At 45.9% G+C, this 22,646-nt stretch overlaps 1 protein-coding gene across 2 annotated transcripts in view; it reads left to right on the forward strand.

The window, feature by feature from the left end:
- FLVCR2 (FLVCR choline and putative heme transporter 2) overlaps positions 1–19,486 on the forward strand; it is a 65,391-nt gene extending 45,905 nt beyond the window's left edge. The window contains exons 3-8 of one of the 2 annotated variants that reach the window (XM_079769644.1): positions 10,604–10,671; positions 11,915–12,018; positions 16,203–16,313; positions 17,508–17,613; positions 17,761–17,872; positions 18,388–19,486. In XM_079769644.1, coding sequence (XP_079625770.1) covers positions 10,604–10,671; positions 11,915–12,018; positions 16,203–16,313; positions 17,508–17,613; positions 17,761–17,872; positions 18,388–18,470 — 584 coding nt within the window. In that variant the 3' untranslated portion in view covers positions 18,471–19,486. The remainder of the gene's footprint in view (positions 1–10,603; positions 10,672–11,914; positions 12,019–16,202; positions 16,314–17,507; positions 17,614–17,760; positions 17,873–18,387) is intronic. The other variant, XM_079769643.1, reaches the window with a different exon arrangement.
- The last annotated feature ends 3,160 nt before the right edge of the window (positions 19,487–22,646 follow it).

Consider the following 22,646-nt stretch of genomic DNA (forward strand, 5'->3'; position numbering starts at 1 on the left):
ATAACACTGGTAAACATATATGCACCCAATACAGGAGCACCCAAGTACATAAAAAAAACTTCTGGAGGATATCAAGGGAGAGATTGACAGCAATACAGTCATAGTAGGGGACTTTAATACCCCACTATCACCATTGGACAAATCCTCTAAACAAAAAATCAGCAAAGAAACATCGATCCTAAATGGCTCACTAGATCAGATGGAATTAATTGACATCGTCAGAACATTTCACCCCAAAGCCACAGAATATACATTCTTCTCAAGTGCACATGGGTCATTTTCAAAGATAGACCATATATTGGTCACAGACAAAGTCTCTTCAAATTCAAGAAGATGGAAATCATATCAAGCATCTTCTCATATCACAATGGCATAAAACTAGAAATCAACTACAATAAAAACAATAAAAAAAATAAACCACCTGGAGACTAAATAGCATGCTATTAAACAATGACTGGGTTACTAGAGAGATCAAAGAAGAAATAAAAAGCATCATGGCAACAAACAACAATGAAAACACAACAATCCAAAATCTATGGGACACAATAAAAGCAGTCTTGAGAGGGAAGTTCATAGCTCTACAAGCCTACAACAAAAAACAAGAAACAATGGTAATAAATTACCTAACCCTACAACTCAAAGAGTTAGAAAGAGAGCAACAAGAAAAGCCCAGCGTAAGCAGAAGGAAGGAAATAATAAAGATCAGAGAGAGATAAATGAAATAGAGACCAAAAAAACAATACCTAAGATCAACAAAACCAAGAGCTGGTTCTTTGAAAGGATAAACAAGATTGATGAACCTCTAGCCAGGCTCACCAAGAAGCAAAGAGAGAGGACCCAAATAAACAAAATCAGCAATGAAAGAGATGAAATAACAATCAATCCCACAGAAATACAAACAATTATGAAAAAACACTATGAACAACTCTATTCCAACAAAATGGGCAACCTAGATAAAATGGACATATTCCTAGAAAAATACAAGCTCCCAAAACTCAACCAAGAATAATAAAAAAACCTGAATAGGCCAATAACTATTGAAGAAATTGAAACAGTGATCAAAAATCTTCTAGCAAACAAAAGCCCTGGTCCGGACGGCTTTACAGTGGAGTTCTACCAAGCATTCAAAGAAGAACTAAAACCTATCCTCCTCAGACTATTCCACAAAATTCAAGAGGAAGGCACACTCCAAGTTCTTTCTATGAAGCCAGCATTACCCTAATCCCAAAACCAGATAAAGACACCGCAAAAAAAGAGAACTACAGGCCAATATCCTTGATGAACATAGATGCTAAAATCCTCAACAAAATTCTATAGCAAATTGAATTCAGCAATACATTAGAAAGATCATGCACCATGCCCAAGTGGGATTTATACCAGGGATGCAAGGATGGTACACTATCTGCAAATCAATAAATGTGATACATCACATAAACAAACGGAGAGACAAAAATCACATAATCATATCAATTGATGCAGAAAAAGCATTTGACAAAATCCAACACCCTTTCTTGATAAAAACTCTCAGCAAGGTGGGAATAGAGGGATCATAACTCAACATAATAAAAGCCCTATATAACAAAGCTACAGCCAACATCATACTCAATGGGCAAAAACTAAACTCATCTTCCCTAAGAACAGGAACAAGAAAAGGATGCCCACTTTCACCACTCCTGTTCGACATAGTATTAGAAGTACTAGCCATAGCGATCAGACAAGAAGAAGAAATAAAAGGCATCCAAATTGGAAAAGAAGAAGTAAAACTGTCCTTATTTGCAGATGACATGATACTATACATAGAAAACCCCAAAGACTCCATCAAAAAACTACTAGACCTAATAAATGAATTTGGCAATGTAGCAGGATACAAAATTAACACCCAGAAGTCTATGGCCTTTTTGTACACCAATAATGAACTCACAGAAAGAGAAATGAAAAAAACAATCCCATTTACCATTGCACCAAAAAAATTAAGATACCTAGGAATAAACTTAACCAAGGATGTAAAAGACCTGTACTCGGGAAACTACAGGACATTGGAAAAAAAAGAGACAGAGGAAGACATAAACAAATGGAAGAACATACCATGTTCATGGATTGGTAGAATCAACATCACTAAAATGTCCATACTACCTAAAGCAATCTACAGATTCAATGTAATACCTTTTAAAATACCAATGGCATATTTCAAAGATCTAGAACAAATTCTCCAAAAAATCATCTGGAACAAAAAAAGACCCCGAATAGTCACAGCTATCCTGACAAAGAAGAACAAAGTTGGAGGGATCACAATACCAGACATTAAACTATATTACCAAGCCACAGTTCTCAAAACTGCCTGGAACTGGCACAAGAACAGACATATAGACCAATGGAATAGAATAGAAGACCCAGAAATGGACCCAAACCATTATAGTCAGTTAATTTTTTACAAAGTAGGCAAGAGCATACAATGGAGTCAAAATAGCCTCTTTAATAAATGGTGCTGGGAAATTTGGTCAGATACATGCAAAAAAATGAAACTAGATCACCAACTTACACCATACACAAAAACAAACTCAAAATGGCTAAAGGACTTGAACGTAAGACAGGAAACCATAAAAATCCTACAAGACTCCATAGGCAGAAAAATTGCAGACATATTTCATAGCAATATCTTTACAGACACAGATCCTAGGGCAAGAGAGACTAAGGAGAAAATAAACAAATGGGACTGCGTCAAAATAAAAAGCTTCTGCACAGCAAGAGAAACCATCAACAAAACAACAAGAAAGCCCACTGCATGTGAGAACATATTTGCCAGTGTTATCTCTGATAAGGGTTTAATCTCCAACATTTACTCATACAACTTAACAAAAGAAAGATAAACAACCCAATCAAAAAATGGGCAAAGGACCTAAATAGACACTTTTTGAAAGAGGACATTCAGAAAGCCAAGAGACACATAAAAACATGCTCAAAGTCACTAATCATCCGAAAGATGCAAATCAAAACAACAATAAGGTACCACCTCACACCTGTCAGAATGGCTATCATCAACAAATGACAAGTGCTGGCGAGGATGTGGAGAAAAAGGAACCCTCGTGCACTGCTGGTGGGAATGCAGACTGGTGCAGCCATTGTGGAAAACAGTATGGCATTTCCTCAAAAATTTAAAAATGGAACTCCCATTTGTCCCAGTAATCCCACTTCTAGGAATATATCCCAAGAAAACAGAAACACCAGTCAGAAGGGATATATGCACCCCCATGTTCATAGCAGCAAAATTTACAATAGCTAAGATTTGGAAACAGCCTACCTGCTATCAGCAGATGAATGGATTAGAAAACTATGATACATCTACACAATGGAATACTACGCTGCTATAAAAAAGAAGAAATTCTTACCATTTGCAGCAGCATGGATGGAACTGGAGAACATTATGCTAAGTGAAATAAGCCAGGCAGTGAAAGAAAAATACCACATGATCTCACTCATTTATGGATAATAAAGAACATTATAACCTGATGAACAAAAAGATAGATACAGAGGCAGAGAAGCATCGAACAGACTGTCAAATTACAGCAGGAAGGCTGGGGAGTGTTGTGGGCGGGGGTGGGGGTGGTTAAAGATCAACCAAAGGACTTGTATGCATACATATAAGCATAACCAATGGACACAAGACACTGGGGGGAGGAGGTGAGGGCAAGTGCCGGGGGTTAGGGGAGGCTGGGGGAAGGTCAATGGGGAAAAAAAGGAGACATATGTACTACTATTTTTAATACTTTAAACAATAATAAAAAATAAAAAGAGTGGGTATAAATTCCTTGTGAATTCCTGGAACTTTGCTGAGGTCATGCTGGCTCTTTTAAACAAAGGTTTAGCTCTGGCCAGGTAGCTCAGTTGGTTAGAACGTCGTCTTAATAAACCAAGGTACGGGTTCGATCTTCCTTCAGGGCACATACAAGAAGCAACCAATGAATGCATATATAAGTGGAACAACAAATTGATATCTCTCTCTCTCTCTCTCTCTCTCTCTCTCTCTCTCTCTCTTCCTCTCTCTCTCTCTCTCTCTCTCTCTCTCTCTCTCTCTCTCTCTCTCCCCCCCTCTCCCCCTCTCTCCCTCTCTCCCTCTCTCCCTTTCCCTCCCTTTCCTTTTCTCTCTATCTTTCTCTAAAAATCCCCCCGCCCCAAATAAACCACACAAGGGTTTAGTACAAGAAGGAGAAAAGGAAAATGAACACAGAGTGAACAGAACACAGAGATAGGACCTAGGATCAATGTTCCCCAGGTTTGCCTAATGATAGAATTCCCTGGGGTGATCGATTGAATACATGGAAAGATTTCCATGCCTCTCTCCTGGAAATTCTAACCCAGAATTTGAATTTCTGGGTCCGTCCTTGGAAATATGCTATTAACAAGCATTCTAGGCTATTCTGATTTGCAGCGGGGTTGAGAACATTCTCACAGTCTTGAAGTCCCTTCCCACCCCTGCTGCCTCCATGTTACCCCCACACCTGAGACCTGGGCTTGGCCATTGATCTTCAGTATTCCCAAGGCCCTTTATGTCCAGGTTTTGTTTGGTTGGTTGGTTTTTGTTAAAATGTAGATTTCTAGTGCCATTCCAGGAGATTCAGCTAGGGTAGGCCCGGGGCAGAGCCCACTATCTGCACTTTTAAACTCTGAGGACTTCTAATGTCAGTGGTCTCTGGGCCACAGTTTGAAAAAAATACTCTTGACAAGGAGAGACTCAGAGTGATGACGAGTCCTTTCTGCCTTCCTAAAGCCCTCCCCCTCAGGGACTGGTACTTCCTCTGGGGGATGATGCCAGGAATGACCAGGCCTTTCAGAGAAGATCACATTTTCTCATAGGAGTAGTATGGCCCTCACCCGGCAGGCTTAACTTGCTGGAGCTATACATGCCCAAATATAGCACCTGTATGCCTATAAGAGGCACTCATGCACAGGGCAGAGCACGTGTTTCATTCCTGCCCTTCTTGTGGGACGCTGAGCCCCTTGGTTTGGGCGGTGGAGTGGACTGGTACTGTTTTAACTCTGTCTGGGGAGGGGCATCTAAACTAGAGACCGATTCAGAAACCATACATAATATGCTCCTAATTCCTAATTCCTGTAGAAACAGTTGGAAAGAATGGCAGCCTCCCAGGGTGAGCCCCATTCCTCTGCCCTCCCACCTCTCCTGGCCGCCTTTGAGTGGGGGATAGCTACTGAAAAACCAGACTAGTCTAGCTGAGCCAGTGGGTCTCAAACTTGAGCACTATCAGAAGTACGGGGAGGGCTTGTTGACACACAGATTACAGAACTCCAGAGTGGCTGCTGCAGCAGGTCTGTGGAAGTGTCAGGAATGTGCATTTCTAACAAGCTACCAGCTGCTGATTATCTGGAACTGATTTCCCTGAACCACTGAGTCCCCACGAAAGTGCTCGGCTTTAGTAGTGTAGCTCAACCAGCTCTCGTGCTTCAGGTGGGATTTTTTGCTCCCAGTCCTCTTGTTCACCGGATTGTCCTGGCAGGGTCCGAGACCTCCAGGTTCTTGACTCGCGCAGGAAAGAATTCAAGAACAAGTCCAAGTGAGAGCGAAAGGAGTTTTCTTTAGGTAGAAAAAGAGGCGAGGACATGGGTTTCTGGAAGCAGGCTCGGGATGAGCCTGGCACAGCTGCTGCCGTCTGCTGCTCCCCCAGTCATGGTGAAAGAGGTGAAAGTACACATCTGAGTGGATGCGGGCAAACTTGCCAGTGAGTTGCTCACTGGGTCAGTTAGTTTTTCGGAGTTTATGTTTCCAAGGGTCAGGTTGTTTCTGAACTTTGTAGTGCCAAATTATGACTCCGCCTTTTGGTGGGAGGGGGTGGCCGGGGTCTTGTTCCTAATATGGCCTGTTCTGAAAGTGTCCTGATGTTTGTCCTTCTCAGTCCCCCTTCTACCTGTGGTGTCATTATAATGATTATATAATGAGCTTTGGGATCTTTCTCTGGTCAGTTTTTCCTCCATCTTGGATTGATTTGGTTTTAGCCAGGCCTTGTTGTTGACTTCTGCGACCACTACAGGAGCTTCCTGCCATAGCTGTCTTCCCTCTGGTTATGCCTGGAGCTGGGGGCTCTGATGAGAGGACCTAGTGGCTTATCGACCTGTGATGTCCGCTCCTACTTACTCATTTCACTTGTCGAGAGCTTTTCCTAACTTCTTTCTATCCTGCCTCTCTCCTGGATAATTCCCCTCTGTTTCCTGTGGATTTTGCTCTCCTTCTTCATTCCAGGTGAGCCCACGCTCAGAGTAGCCATCACACCTTAAGCTGAGCATGACTTGGAGCATTTTCTTGCCCCTTGCAGAGTGAGGCTCGGACCATAGGCTGAGAGGGGCCGAGAGGTGTGAGGAGCAGGACTAGGGACTGCTTTCATTCTTCTCCCTGCCCACATTCCACTCCACCACCCTTTTAAGGAATGTGTCTTTTTGTGGGGCCCCTGGACTCAGGAATGGAATTTCCAAGTGGCTGGGTGTGTGGTTTAAAGATTAGGTGGGTATGCTTGTTGCTTAAGAAGTCCTCGAGAGCCTCAAAGTTGTGTATGAAAATGGGTTCTATGGAAAGTAATCTCACAGTGTGATCTGAACAGCTTTTTTTTTTTAAATCCTCACCCTCGAACATATTTTTTTATTGATTTTATTTATTGATTTCAGAGATGAAGGGAGAGGAGAGAGAGATAAAAACATCAGTGATGAGAGAGAATCATTGATTGGCTGCTTACTGCATGCTCCCTACTGGGGATCAAGCCCACAACCCAGGCATGTGCTCTTGACCAGAATTGAACCTGGGACCCTTCAGTCTGCAGGCTGACACTCTATCCACTGAGCCAAACCAGCTAGGGCTTTTTATTGATTTTAGAGAAAGAGGAAGGAAGAGGTAGAGAGAGAGAGAGAGAGAGAGAGAGAGAGAGAGAGAGAGAGAGAGACAGACATTGATGTGAGAGAGAAACATCGATTGGCCACCTCCCAACCAGGGATCTAACCCACAACCTGAGTATGTGCTCTGACCAGGAATCAAACCCACCACCTTTTGGTGTATAAAATGACACTCCAACGAACTGAGCCACACTGACCAGGGCTCTCACAAGGTGATCTGATCACAAATTGCTAACTGGGTAGGTCAGGATGGGTAGTCATGCCCAGGCATATAACTTTAAAAAGAAAATAATCCTATATAATAAAAGGCTAATATGCAAATTGACCAAACAGCAGAACAACCGGTCACTATGATGTGCACTGACCACCAGGGGTCAGATGCTCAATGCAGGAGCTGTCCTCTGGTGGTCATTGCACTCCCACAGGGGGAGCGCCACTCAGCCAGAAGTTGGGCTCACGGCTGGCAAGTGCAGAGGTGGTGGCGGGAGCCTCTCCTGCCTCCATGGCAGCGCTAAGGATGTTTGACTGCCGGCTTAGGCCTGCTCTCGCGAGGAGCGGGCCTAAGCCATCAGCCAGACATCCCCCAAGGGCTCCCGGACTGCGAGAGGGCACAGGCCAGGCTGAAGGACCGCCTCCCTCCCCCTGAGTGCATGAATTTCGTGCACTGGGCCTCTTAGTTTTATATATATATTTGATTTCAGAGAGGAATGGAGAGGGAGAGAATGATAGAAATATCAATGATGAAAATCATTGATTGGCCCCTTCCTGCATGCCCCCAACTGGGGATCGAGTCCACAATCCGGGCATGTGCCCTGATCAGGAATCAAACCGTGACCTCCTGGTTCATAGGCCGACACTCAACCTCTGAGCCACACTGGACAGGTGGCATGTAACTTTTTCAGTAAAGGGCTTATCTTTGCCTTCAGCAAGCCCTGCCCATGTTTCTGTGCATCTAAGTTAACATTCCTTTGAAATGCCTCCTTTCAGACTGCTCCTTCTAATGTCTGACCAACCTTTCAGACCCCTCTTTCTAAAGTGTGACCACCCTCAAGAGAGCACATAATCTTAACTATCCTGTAATCCAACCCCTGCCTTGTTTTCTCCCACCTTCATGCAATCTTCCTTATGTTCCCTCCTAATCTCACATGCATAAAAGAAACTGCAAACTATAATTTTCTTAAGCATTTTTCTCAGTCTGTTGAGATCTTGCTTCCAGGCATGTTCTCTGTTGGATTCAAATAAATTTTTATAAGTCTTCTCGATAGGTTTGGACATTCTTATGTTGACAAGTCCTCATGACCGTGGTCTGGCAGTTGTAGTGATGTTCGGTGACACTCCTTGGTTTGTCTACTCACTGTGGCCCTGTGCCCCTCAGGAGGTGGCATTGAAACCACCTTTCTTGGCCCTGGCCAGTTTGGCTCAGTGGATAGAGCATCAGCCTGTGGACTGAAGGGTCCCAGGTTCGATTCCAGTCAAGGGCATATGCCTGGTTTGCGGGCTCAATCCCCAGTGGGGGGCATGCAGGAGGCAGCCAATCAATGATCCTCTCTCATCATTGATGTTTCTCTCTCTCCCTCTCTCTCCCTCTCTGAAATCAAGAAAAAGAAAGAAAGGAAGGAAGGAAGGAAGGAAGGAAGGAAGGAAGGAAGGAAGGAAGGAAGGAAGGAAGGAAGGAAGGAAGCCCATCTTTGTTGTGTCCCTCAAGCAGGCTGCTGGGAGAGGCAGGAATTCAAGGAAATTTTCAGTAACCTGACTGGGATTAAGAAATGATTAAGAAATGGTTAAGAATCAGGTTTTGTTTTTTAATTTATTGATTTTAGAGAGAGAGGAAGGGAGGGTGGGAAGTGAGAGAGAGAGAGAGAAACATTGACTTGTTGTTCTACTTATTTATGCATTCATTGGTTGATTCTTGTATGTGCCCTGACCAGGGATCAAACCCACAACGTTGGTGTATTGGGATGATGCTCTAACCAACTGAGCTACCCAGCCAGGGCAAGAATCAGTTTTATGAGGGTGTAAATAAGTGATTAAGAGCGAGGATTCTAGCCCTGGCTTGGTGTGGCTCAGTTGGTTGAGCATTGTCCCATGCACCAAAAGGTCACCGGCTCGATTCCTGATCAGGGCACATACCCTGGTGTGGGCTCAATCCCCAGGGTATCCATTGATGATTCTCTCTCTCTTTCACCCTCTCCCTTCCTCTCTCTCAAACCAATAAAAACAAACAAAAAGAATGAGGACTCTAGAGCCATACTGTCTGGGTTGAAATCCAGCTCTTCCTCTTACTACCTGTGTGATTGTGGGAATAGCACACAAAACTTCCTTTCTCATTTTGCATGAGAATTGGATCTTCATTTCACTTTGTATATCCTTCCTCTGGGAACCTGACAAAGGGAGTCAGGTGCACGTATGCAACCTTGCTTATGATAAAAATGACCTCTGTGGTAAAAATGACTACAATTGGACTGGGAGACCTTCTCATATCTGATAAGAAGCCATTCTTTGTGTTTTGCTGAGTACAGTGACTCTTTCACTGTCCTGTCCTTTACGGGGACCCTGGGAGCTGTGTGTATGACATTGTTGCAAGCAGTAGTGGCTCCTGTCAGGTGTTAAACCAGAGTGGTTGCCACAGCCACTTTTTCCTGCACCTGAGCCATCACCTTACGGGCCAAGGAGAATGGCTTCTGGATGGCTGGCCGGCCTGGGGTTCCGTGTACTGGTCCCATTGAAAAGGAGCCCTAAGGCTGCTCTGTCAGAGAGCTGTGTCCCTCCTAGGTGGATCTAATGTCAAGTATCAGTGGTAGTCTTATGAGTCTCGCTGTTTACTTAAAACTAAAACGTCTCCTGGTGTACTTGATTTTTAACCCTGTGCATTTTTCTCATCTATAAATTGGGGATGATAACACTACTGCTTTCTAGGGTTGTTGGGAGGATTGTAAGGCGCATAGAACAGTGTCTAGTACACAAGTATGTGCTGCTGCCATTATCATCATCATCATCATCATGAATGTTATTAGGAAGGGAGGGCAGGAGGCCTTTTCTTCTTTGGGTCAATTCTAGTCTCATCTTAAGTTACTATAACTCACTATATGGCTTTGGACAAATGACCTCATTCTCTAAGGACACAGCTTCTTACAGTCTATTCTAGGTTTTCCACTTATTTGTTGAACGAGTCGATGAATTAGAAGAGGCAACTAAATGTTTTTTAGGGTCCTTTCTGGTTTCAAATATAGGGTTTTGTGTGGCATTGATTCTGAGAAGAAAGCTGAAGGAGCGACAGGAAAGAGGTGAGAAACCACCTGCAGTGGGAGCGGTGACAGGGGTCAGAGGTCTGGAGAGGGGACAGGTCATCGGGAAGAGGTGGAAGATGTCCAGTAGTCCCGCTTACCTCATAAACCTAGCCAAGGGCTTAAGAAAGGACTGCGGATGATTCTGACGTGGGAGAAATGCTTCCCAGAACCTGTGTTTCCAGGGCAGGCTTAAAGGGGCCAGAGAGCCAGGTTGAAATGGCTATGTTTGGTTGTTTTGGAGTATTTCTTGGAGAAAAACTGCAGAGTAGCCTCAGACTCCCTGGATTTTTCTTCTCTGAGGACACCATTCACACTGGCAATGAAAATGAGGATTTCCGACCTCCTGACCTGCTGGGGGGAGGAGCTAGCAGTGGCCCCCGCAGAAGGCCAGCCCTAATGCTGTGTGTTTCTCCCTCCCTCCTTAGGTCTGAATACTGGGGCCTTTTATGCCTTGTCCACTCTGCTGAATCGCATGGTGATCTTGAACTATCCGGTAAGGGAGTCCCCTAAGCATGTGGGGCCCGGAGAGAATGAGGTTACTGAGTCTGTCTCGGCAGGAGCTGGGGTAGTGGTTAACTCTTGGATCCCCCACTTCTAGGCAGCAGGGTACGGTGGTATGCTCATGGGATTTGGAGGGTCTCAACCCTAGCTCTGGTGGCACTAAACTGTGTGACAAGCTAGTTAGTGTCTCTGAGCTCTCATTCTCTTTTCTGCAAAGGAAGCTTCATTACTGGAAGATTATTTTTAGGATTAGAAAGTAAGTAATATTGTGTGTGTGTATGTGTATATTTATATATGTTATATAGACATAGAGCGCATAGCATGCCACCTGACAACAGAGTAAGTAAACATATACATTTGGAGTCACAGCTGAAATACTTAATTTGCACAATATGGGCAAAGTTTAATTTTGCACTCTTAGTTACTCAACTGAAAATATCGTTTAAATGCTTCCAGAACCAGTGAGGACTAGATGCTGGGAATGGGATACTGATTATCCCGGAGTCAGGAATCCCAGGTTTAACCTTTTTGTGAAAGGACCAGGGTCGCATTGTTACAGAGGTGGTCGCTGTCGCTAAGTGTTCCGGTTTTGGAGTTTGTCAGGTCTGAGTTCAAATCCTAGCTCTGCATTTAATAAATGCCTCATGACCTTGGACTGATAGGTTCATTTCACTGTGCCTCAGTTTACTCACCTGAAAAATGGGGAGTACTGATTCCTAACCTTATGGTGGGGAATTATGAGAATTAAATGGGAGAATGATGTAAAATCCTTGGCATGGTGCCTGGCTCATAAAAGTAAGGGCTCAAAAATATATAGCTATTATTTTACCATTCCTCTTGGCACGAATAGCTCAAAAACACCTAAGTATGGGATATTTGGATATACATATTTTAGTTTACCTATCTGTGAAATGGGAATAATGATAAATAAGAGAAAAGAGTTGCTGTAAGGATTACATTTTTTTAAAAAAAAAATCTTCCTCAAAGTGGTTCTAAGGACAGGATTTGGTTCACCCCAGCATACAGTATCAGGCACCCACATCTGGGGTCACATTTTCTTGGGGGGATTTTCTCCCCGTTGGCAGCCTCTTACAGGGCTGCCCTGATACCTTCTGAGAACTGGTCTAATGGAGCTGAGTTCCCTGCCTTTGCCCCTTCACCTCGTGGTGACTGTGCTCTGGCTGGGCCTTGTCCTGTCGCTGGCTGACCTTTGGGGTTGTGGTTTTCTTTCCCAGGGGGAAGAAGTGAATGCTGGAAGAATAGGCCTGACCATTGTCATTGCAGGAATGTTTGGGGCTATGATCTCCGGTATCTGGCTGGATAGGTCCAAAACCTACAAGTAAGTGACTCTTCCTCTCGGACTGCGAATTGGGGGACTCACTTTTGAAATGACATGTTCACTCAGCAACGCAGCTCCAAAGGTTTCGGTTGCGGCAACTGAGTGGTCAAGGGGGTGGTTCACATGGGTCTTCTCTGAGCCTCATTTTCCTCATTTATAAAACAAGGGAAACAATACCTGCCCTGTGGGGGGTCTTAGCGAGATTAGAAGTAAAGGACATGAGGCCCAGCACAGTACCACCCGCCCCAGTATGGCTATGCAAGGGACAGGTGGGGGGGAAGTGAAAATGAATGTAGAAAAATGTCAGCAGTTGGAAAGTTTGTGGAAACCCCGAAGAGTGGGGATGAGGGGTGATCCACTGGCCTGTCCTCATGGCTCCCTCGGACCCCATGGCCTTAACAATGGTGCTCTGTGCTTACTTTGGTTTGCAGGGCATTATCTTGCAATTGCTGACACTGTACCTCGTTGGTAACTGTTGTGATGTGCTTTGGGTCTGGTGCCCAGAGCATTTCTAAGAGCCCAGAGTGGTCTTCTGAAGATTTTAGTGTACGTCAGCCCTGGTTCATCGTCCCATACACCAAAAGGTTTCAGGTTCGATTCCCGGTCAAGGCACTTACTGGTTGGAGCATGTACGCAATGGATGTTTCTCTCTTTCTCTAAAATCAGTGAACACATCCTCAGGTGAGGATAAAAAAAAAAAAAAGATTTTAGTATATGTCAAACGAATTCAGGATGCTATTAAAAATACACACTTGTGGACTCCACCGTCATGGATACCAATTCAGTAGGGGAATCTGCATTTGCCTCAATCTGCATTTGTGTCCAATTTTCTCAAATTCAATAGATAGGCTCAGAAAAAAAGACTGACTAAAACAGGCACAGCATCCTTCTCTTCTTACTGCATCTTTTTTTAAAGAATATATTTCTATTGATTTCAGAAAGGAAGCGAGAGGGAGAGAGAGATACAAACATCTATGATGGGAGAGAATCATTGATCAGCTGCCTCCTGCACGCCCCCTATTGGGGATCTAGCCCGCAACCCTGGGCATGTGCCCTTGACTGGAATCAAACCTGGGACCCTTCAGTTTGCAGGCCGGCGCTCTATCCACTGAGCCAAACTGGCCAGGACTACTGCATCTTTCCAGTGCTCTGCATGCATTGGGTGCTCAATTAATGCTGGCCAGCAGGGCAGCTGCCAGGGTTGCCTTGCGCTGGGTCAGGGCGGCATTCTGGGCTGCTTTGACAAGGCCTCCAAAGTTCCCAGTGTCTGGAGGCGACAAGACAGTGGCAGACCTGTTCTCTGCCCCACAAACCCACTTCTGTGCGACTCTGGTCAGACCAGGTCTCACTGTGGCTGCCCTAGTCAAAGGCCAATTGAGGGCATCCCCAGTGCTGTGGCTGCCTGGCTGAACATGACGAAGGCCCTGGCTTGGCTTAATTAACTGCTGCTGGAGCTTGGCTTCCCACTCGTCTCTGTCATCTGTCAATTGCTTGCTTCAGCCACACATGAGAGCAGTGCTCGCTGGGTGGCAGGAGGAGGAGGAGTTGGAATTTCGCTAAGGCTGGAATGTGGGCAGCAGATGATTCAGATGAAAATACAGTGAAAGGGCTGGAGAGCACACTTCAGACCCTAGATACCACCAGTTCCTTTGCATCATTCGATGCCTGGGTCCTGCAGGCAGCACCAGCCATTCTATGAACTACTCCCCAGGGAGAAAGGATGAGCGAAAACTGTGATCCAGTCTTTTTGGTGCCGGTCCACTTCTCCCCGAGGCCCTTAGATTAGTCCTGTCCGGTTTGGAGGCTGGAAATGAGGTGGTCAGGTCCGTTTGTCTCAGGCTGGGATTACAGATAGTTTTTCTAGATGGATCAGTAGTTTGAGATGAAGCTGTGGTGGAACAAATCTGATGAAAGATGAGCTGGTGGGGTCAGCGAGAGAGAATGGGGTTCATGAAGTTGCTTCCTGCAGGGTGGGTCGGACTAGATGAGGGGAGCAGGGCGGAGGAAGGACAAAGCTCCTCTATGCGCAGCAGCGTTGAAGTGCCGGGCGGGAGGGGCACCCTCCATAGGCTCTGGCCTTGAGCTTTTCCAAAGCTGCAACCACGTTGAGTATTCGTATCCTCTGTGCAATAGGGGAAAGAGCGCAGAGTCCCAATCCCAGCTTCGGGTTCAAATCCCAACTCTGCATTTGTTCAACAGGTTACTTTAGACTAGTAACCGAACTAGCTTGAGCCTCCGTTTTCTTATTTGTGAAAGTAGGGATAGTCATACATGTCTCTCAGGGCTTTTATAGTGTTTGAGTGAAATAATAAATGAATGTAAAATGCTTTAGAGAATTCCTGGCACCCAAGAGCTACAGGTATTAGTTTGACATTACCACATAGTATACATCCTCAGATGCCCCCACCAGGTTTCTGGCTTCAGGGGAGACGTGTGAAGGCTTTAAACTTGCATCGTCTGAGACCTGATGTTCAGGGCAGGAGGGAAGAGGTGTATGCAGAGCTGGTCCCCTGCAATAAGCAGGGCAAGGAGAGGAAAGCAGGTCCGAGCAGGAGTCAGGGCCCCAGCAGAGCCCAGAGTGGGTGCCATGGGAGAAGTGTGGGGAGGTGCACAAGCCGGTGAGCCTGAAACAAACCAGCTCATTCTGATTTGTTCCACCACAGCTTCATCTCAAACAAGGGGAAATGTGACAGGGAGTGGACGGAGCTTTCTCACTTTGGCATCACACACTTAGTTCAGGGCTGGAGAATGTTCCCTGTTAGTTCCTGCTGTCTGGAGTAATTCAGATTCAGCAGGAAAACCCATGCAAGTGGCAGCAGGAAGACTGTAGAGATGACAGAGAAACTATACTGAGTGGCCAGATTATTCTGATCTCTGAACGCATAATAATCTGGCCACTCAGTGTATATCCTATATAATAAAAGGCTACGCCAAAACCGGTTTGGCTCAGTAGATAGAGCGTCAGCCTTCGGAGTGAAAGGTCCCAGGTTCGATTCTGGTCAAGGGCATATACCTTGGTTGCGGGCATATCCCCAGTGGGGGGTGTGCAGGAGGCAGCTGATTGACGTTTCTCTCTCATTGATGTTTCTAACTCTCTATCTCTCTCCCTTCCTCTCTGTAAAAAATCAATAAAATATATATAAAAAAAGGCTAATATGCAAATTGTCCCCTCGACCAGGAGTTTGACCAGCAGGCAGGCTGGCCAACCGCCCATGTCCCCTCCTCCTGGCCAGGCTGGCCGGACCCCACCCATGTATGAATTCATGCACCGGGCCTCTAATATGTAATATATATATATATATATATATATATATATATATATATATATATACACACACACACACACACACACACACACACACACACACACACTCTGAGTGGCCAGATTATTATGATCTCTGAATGCATAATAATCTGGCCACTCAGTGTATATCCTATATAATAAAAGGCTAATATGCAAATTGTCCCCTCCACCAGGAGTTTGACCAGCAGGCAGGCCGGCCAACCTCCCATGTCCCCTCCACCTGGCCAGGCTGGCCGGACCCCACCCATGCACAAATTCATGCACCGGGCCTCTAATATATATACACATACACATACACACACACACACACACACACACACACACACACACACACACATATATACACTGAGTGGCCAGATTATTATGCGTTCAGAGATCAGAATAATCAGGCCACTCAGTGTAAAAGTTAGGTCACTTCTCAGCATTGTTGCGGGATCCTGGGTGAAGTAGACGTGCAGAACTGGGTGGCTTCCGGGGGAGTCCTGCATGCTGGCGTTCCTCCTGTTTGTTTGCTGTTGGTGGGGGACGAGGAGAGGAAAGGGCTGTACCCTTCTTGCTGTGGGCAGGAACTGACAAGTCAAAGTGCAGTTTGGTGTTGTTGAGAGGGGTCTGCAGGAGGAGAACACACATGCAGCAAGATAGCCAGCTTCATACACTCCTGGTCTTACCCTTAGTAGCAGTGACCACATACAATTAAGTAATTACCTGTGTGATTATTGGTCCAGTGTCCTATGAGAGCAGATGTTTCAGCACACAGCAGAGGGCTGAACACAGAGCAGGTGCCTGATAGATACTTGTAGAATGAACGAATGGCCGAACGAACAAATGATCCTATTAAAGTCTGAAGTGTATGAGTCAACCTTTTTGTCTCTGCTTGTAGGGAGACAACCCTGGTGGTGTATGTCATGACGCTGGTGGGCATGGTGGTGTACACTTTGACCTTGAGCCTCCAGCATCTGTGGATAGTGTTCATCACTGCTGGTACACTGGGGTAAGTTCCACCTCTAACATATTTAACCAGAAAGCACCATCCCATGGTTCCTAGAGCTGCTGACATCCTAGGATGTAATACGGATCCCTTTGCTGCCTTCTCACTGACCTGTGTGGAGATGTGGAAATGGTGCTCAGAGGTCTTGTTTTTGTTGTTTCTTTTTCTTTTTTTTTTTTTTTTGGTAGCACTTCAAAAGGCTGCCTGGGGCTTCCAGACCCACCCGTGCTGTTGGGATGCACTGTATTCTTTACAGACTTGGGAGGTTAGGAAATGTGTAGAGTCTTTTTTAGCTCTGCTTCGGACAATGTGGGTCCTGGAAAGTCTGGGTCCTGGTCTCAGTTCTGCTGCGGACTATCTATTAGTCCACAGGCATGTCACTTAGCCACTCTGAGCCCCTGTCTCCTCATGTGTAAATGAAGATGAGTGGCCTGCCTTGTAGAGATAACAGATGTGAAAGCAGCAAAAAGTGTGGTGCAGATGTAAGGCATTAGAATTGAAAATTTCTAGACCTGTTGTATGAGAAAGCATACCTCTTGCACAGGGCTCTCTGCTCAGCTTCACCTCCCCATTATTTACTGTGGGCAGCACATGAATGTGTGTGTGTGTGTGTGTGTGTGTGTGTGTGTGTGTGTGTGTGAGAGAGAGAGAGAGAGAGAGAGAGAGAGAGAGAGAGAGAGACAGAGAGAGAGAGAGACAGAGAGAGACAGAGAGAGACAGAGAGAGACAGAGAGAGAAAGTCAGCTGGTGACTGGTGACTCTGTGGGGAAATAAGGAGGACTTTGAGCTCCTTCTTCCAGGTCCCACAGCGTCATGGAGATGCTGTTCTATATCCAGGGACTTCCCACGCCCAGCGTAGGGTCTGTGTACCCATGACACAGAGTCTCTCAGCTGAGGGCTGAGCACCCCAGGCATCCCGCCCTCTGTAAATGCTGGCCCTGTCTGCCACTGGTGGCTGGATGTAAAAGAAGAAGAACTTTTGAGTACAAAGGCCTCCTGAGTACAAAGCCTACCTCTGAACCTCTTCCTGGCCTGCAGGATCTCTCTTTCCTTGGTATGGCCCTCTAGGGGGTGGCCTGATCATTCAAGGGCCCAGCATGTCTTGATGGGTAGAAACAAGGATGGCTCTCTGTGAGCTCTCTGTCCTTCTTGTTCTGCAAGTTCTCCATCACCTTGTTTCTGTTGTCTGGCCCTCAGGTTCTTCATGACCGGCTATCTCCCACTGGGATTTGAGTTTGCTGTGGAGCTGACATACCCAGAATCCGAAGGCATATCGTCTGGCCTCCTCAACGTGTCTGCCCAGGTAGGTCTTATTTGGTGGTGGCCCCATAGCAGTGGCTTTTTGTTCCTTGTTCTTCTTGGCAGCTGTAGGCGTTGCATTATGGCAGCTTAGCTCTACTGTCGGCAAGTTGGCTGGGCCCTGTTCCCAGTCTTCTTTGTATCTTTTCAGGTATTCGGGATCATCTTCACCATCTCCCAGGGCCAGATAATTGAAAATTACGGCACCATGCCCGGGAACATCTTTCTGTGTGTGTTCCTCGCCCTTGGAGCAGCCCTCACTGGTGAGTTGGGGCCTTGGGACAAGATAAGGCTCCAGCTGCTCATGGGCTGAGGCACTTTGGGACCCAGTGTCTTGATTGACTGTACAGATCAGGAGTACACATTACATAGACAGGATGGAGGGAAGGGCTTGTCAGGAAATCTGCTTGGGAGGCAGTAACATGTTTTGGTGGAACGAGCATGGGCTTTGGAGATAAAAGACCCTTGTTTGAATCTCAGGCTGTGATACTAACCTCCATAGCTGTTTGACCTTGGGCAAGTGGACCAACATCTGGGAGCTTCAGTTTGCTAATTTGTAAAATGGGGATTTACAAATATAAGGACACTGTCATTGGCTCCAGGCTTTAACAAGGTGGGCGACAGTGTGCCCCTAGCTCCCTGGAATATCTGATGTAGGTCTGGGATGCCCGTGGCGCTTAGGACAATTAGGGCTCCCTCTCTGGGATGAACTTGAACATTAGTCTGCTTGATAACTCTGTGTCTCTGTTGCTCTTCTTTCTCAACCCCGTGACCTCAGCACTCATCAAGGCAGATCTACGGAGGCAGAAAGCGAACATGGAATTTCCCGAGAATGTATGTACTGGGAGCTTGCTGGGCTGAAATCTGGGTCGCAGGCTGAGGAAGTGGCAGCATGGGTGGGGGGGTCAGAGGAATAGCCTGGGTGGGGGCGGGAGAGCTCCCAGAGCCGACAGATTTCAAGGTGCCTGTGAGACCAGCGTAACTCTCACAAACATGGCACCCAGTTTCCTCAGTGGCTGCTTCAGCACGCCTTTCTGCTGCTCTTTCCCAGGCTCCTCCCCAGCTTCCTTATCTTTCCCTGGCCTCCCTGCTCTGGTCCTCAGAGTGTGTCACTGTTATCACAGTCTGCTGAGCAGCACCTGCCCCGTGGATCCTGAGCCCTCGGGGTTAGTGGCTGTAGAGGAATGGCAGGAGCCTGTCATGGCAGTGGCGGCCCCAAGGCATGGCTGTCCTGGTATGTGACAGCCGCTTAGGCAGTGCCATGGGGATCTAAGGACTGGAGCCAGTGGATAGCCAGTCAGGCCCTAAAAGGATAAGTTAGGAAGCAGGAGCCGATGATGGTGTAAGGAGAGAGAACCAGGAGTGTGATCTGCAATAGGAAGTGTTTCCCCTCTGTTCTCATCAGCTGGGAATCATTTTAACCAAAATGTTAGGTAGCAAATCTGAGCCAGGATGAAAGGAATTTCAAATCTGAGCAGTAAAAGTGGGATATTTTTAAACAAAAGAACAAAACAAAAAGAAAACCTCCAAAAGTTATTACAGAGGTAATACACGCTCTTTATATAAAAATGAAAAAAATACAAAAGTGTACAAAATTTAAAAACCATCCTGTAATACCATCTTCCAGAGGAGAGATGCTGTTTTTTTTTGCATTGACTTATAGATGTCCATATCTCCATATAATATATATGTATATATATCCATGTGTGTATATATATATATACACACACACATATATTTTTTGGTTTTAAAACAAAAATAGATCTTGTTCTATCTGCCTTTTTACATGTTGTGAACACTTAGCTCATTAGTCCTTTTTTTTTTTTTTTACAACATACTTTTTTTTTTAATCCTGACCTGAGGATATTTTTCTGTTGATTTTTTTTAGAGAGAGTAGAAGGGAAAAAGAGAGGGAGGGAGGGAGAGAGGGAGGAAGAGTGAGAGGGAGAGACAGAGAGAGTGAGAGAAACATAGATGTGAGAGAGACACATCAATTGGTTGCTTCCTGCATGTGTCCCAACCAGGGCTGGGGATTGAGCCTAAAACTGAGGAATGCCATTGATCGGGAATCAAACCCCTGACCCTTCGGTCTGTGAGCCACACACAGGCTAGGACTACAACATACTTTCAATGACTGCACCGTGTTCTGTTATGTGGGTAAACCATGATTTGTTTGGCAGTTTTCCTGTCCATGAACATTAAGGTTCTTTGCAATTGTTGTTTAAGTCACCTTGTCCTGGAAGTGGAATCTTTGCGCATGTTCTGAAGCACAGTGTTTCCTTGAAAAATGGACCAGTGGTCATGCACAGTTGAAGGCCTTGATATACACTGAGTGGCCAGATTATTATGATCTCTGAACGCATAATAATCTGGCCACTCAGTATATATATATTAGAGGCCCAGGGCATGAATTCGTGTATGGGTGGGGTCCGGCCAGCCTGGCCAGGGGGAGGGGACATGAGCGGTTGGCCGGCCTGCCTGCTGGTCAAGGGGACAATTTGCATATTCGCCTTTTATTATATAGGATACACACTGAGTGGCCAGATTATTATGCGTTCAGAGATCATAATAATCTGGCCACTCAGTGTATATTGCTAAACTGTCCTCCAGAAAGCTACAGTCAGCAGCACCAATGTGCAGTGCTATGGCAGTCAGTGTATGAGGGCCAACACTGAGTGTTTATCTGTTTGAAAACGCCAATTTTCTAAGGCAAGAGGGGTATCTGAAAGAGGTATATTTAGTATTTTAAGGATACGTGTTGGCAGATAGATGATAATCTTTCGTGCTCTCCTATTTGCCTTCTGATATCACACTCTAGAGTTGGCAGTAACATGTGGAGGGAGGAGCTAGGACCAGAAATTCACTGGAGTGACAGGGGAAGCCTTAGGGCAAGAAAGCTGTTCTCTGGACAGATGTGAGGCCCATGGCATTGCCGCCGTGGAGATGGGCTCCCACCTGTGCCACGCACAAGGAAACAGGGATTTTGAGCGCTTTGGTGAGTGTAGAATGAGCCTGGGAAAAGGAGCCTGGAAGAACACAGGGTCGATTTCTGGTGAAGAGGTTTCAGTTTGGAATATGACATATTGTGTCACGTCATATGAGATGTCTGCCATGTTTACTTTATGATGCAAACAAGAAGGAAGTAAAGGTTGCCTATAGTCCTAGCACCCAGAGATAACCTGGAACATTAGAGTCCACTTCTCAGTGTTGTTGTCGATGGGGATCTTGTGCATATTTGGTTTTCTGCTTTGCTTGTTTATTTAATACAGTTTGACAACCTTTCTGCACCTTACATTCTTTTTAAAAAAATATTTTTATTGATTTCAGAGAGAAAGGGAGAGGGAGAGAGAGAGAAACATCAATGATGAGAGAGAATCATTGATTGGCTGCCACCTGCATGCCCCCTACTGGGGATCGAGCCCCACAACCCGGGCATATGCCCTTGACCGGAATCAAACCTGGGACCCTTCAGTCCACAGGCCAATGCTCTATCCATTGAGCAAAACCGGCTACGGCGCACCTTACATTCTATAACCTCATATCTACGCCCATGTGCATGAGCGCGCGCGCGCGCGCACGCACACACACACACATACACACACACACACACACTTCCATATCCTCTTGTTGAATATTTAGGCTGTCCCAATAATTCTCTCTTCTTGCAACCAGATCCTTGTGCATGTGGACCAGGTTTGTCACACAAGGTTGGAGTTGCTGGCTCAGTCCTTCTTTTCAGAGTATTGGAAGTAGCACTGAGTAATAATAGGAGACAAATCTCGTGATGGTTCTCAACTGTCTGTGTCCCTGGATAAGTCACTATGCATCCCTGGACCTCACTTGCATTTGGGCAGCTGGTGTTATGGGAAGTCAGAGTAATGCTGGGCTTGACACCCGAGGAAGCCAGGGCTGCACAGAGCATTCTTCTCTGAAGTCTGCCATGGTGGTCAGTGTAAGTGAGACCTGCACGTTAGCACACAAATTCATTATCCGAGCCAGGTAAAGACAGGGCACATAGCAGATCTGGCCAGGACTGCTTTTTCTTTCTAATCAGTGAGATATATCGTTTTGATAAAAAGAGACAGAACTTATGGGATGGGGGTAGGCAGCTGACCTTGACTATGAAAATCTTGGTTTGAGTTTCCATTTTTCTTCTAGTTGAAAGACTGGCTATGCTTCCATTCCCACTAATCTGTGTTTCTGGTTGTGATTTCAAGGCGGTGGCTCTGAAGGAGGCAGGTGTTTGTGTACGTATGTGCACACGTACGTGTGCCAGAGACTGCCTGAATGACTTAAACTGCCTGAATAAAGGCTTTTTCTGACTGAGGCTGACCTAGAGCCAAAAGTTAGTGAGACTGAGAATGGGAAGGTTGGATTTCCACAGCTGTTGCCATTGCCGTGGACTGGCCCTGAGTCACTCCCTGGGGAAGCACCATGAGTCTGATTGACAGGACTCTAGCTTGGCCCTGCACACGCTCCTCTAGCCCCAGAGTGGTGTGGTGCGGTCCTGAGCTATGCCCAAGGCCTTCTCCCTAACTAGATGAACCCTTGAGCTAAGAAGCAAAGTGCTCCTTGAAAGAGCAAATTCCCAAGGTGGTGGTATGCACCACTTGTCCCCACAGGGTAATTCCCAGGCCGTATTTAATGCCAAACCCACCTCACAAGTGTGACCCAGAAGACTCTTCTAATCCTGCGCCATCTCTCACGGAGAAAGCCAAAGCCAGATCGACTCAAAGCCTCTTTTTCTATGCACAAAGCATATATACTTATTTTTAGTCATTGAGTTTTTATATGCAATTATGCATCCTGCCTGTATAAACATTTTTTTGTTGTATTCATTCCATGCACATTGTAATAATATTCCTCATCCTGGGGGCTGCCTCCAAATGGGCAGAGTTAGGAATTCGGATGGAGTTGCAGACGTGGCACTTGGGCAGCTGTTGGATGGTCCGCGCCCGGATGTTTAGGTCGGATTGCGAAGGGAGCGGGAGGGGTCAGCACTGGCACTTGGAGGGGGATGGTTTGTGGTGACTGTGG

The sequence above is a fragment of the Cnephaeus nilssonii genome (genome assembly GCF_951640355.1).
Source record: "Cnephaeus nilssonii genome assembly, chromosome: 4".
In the NCBI taxonomy this organism is placed as follows: domain Eukaryota; kingdom Metazoa; phylum Chordata; class Mammalia; order Chiroptera; family Vespertilionidae; genus Cnephaeus; species Cnephaeus nilssonii.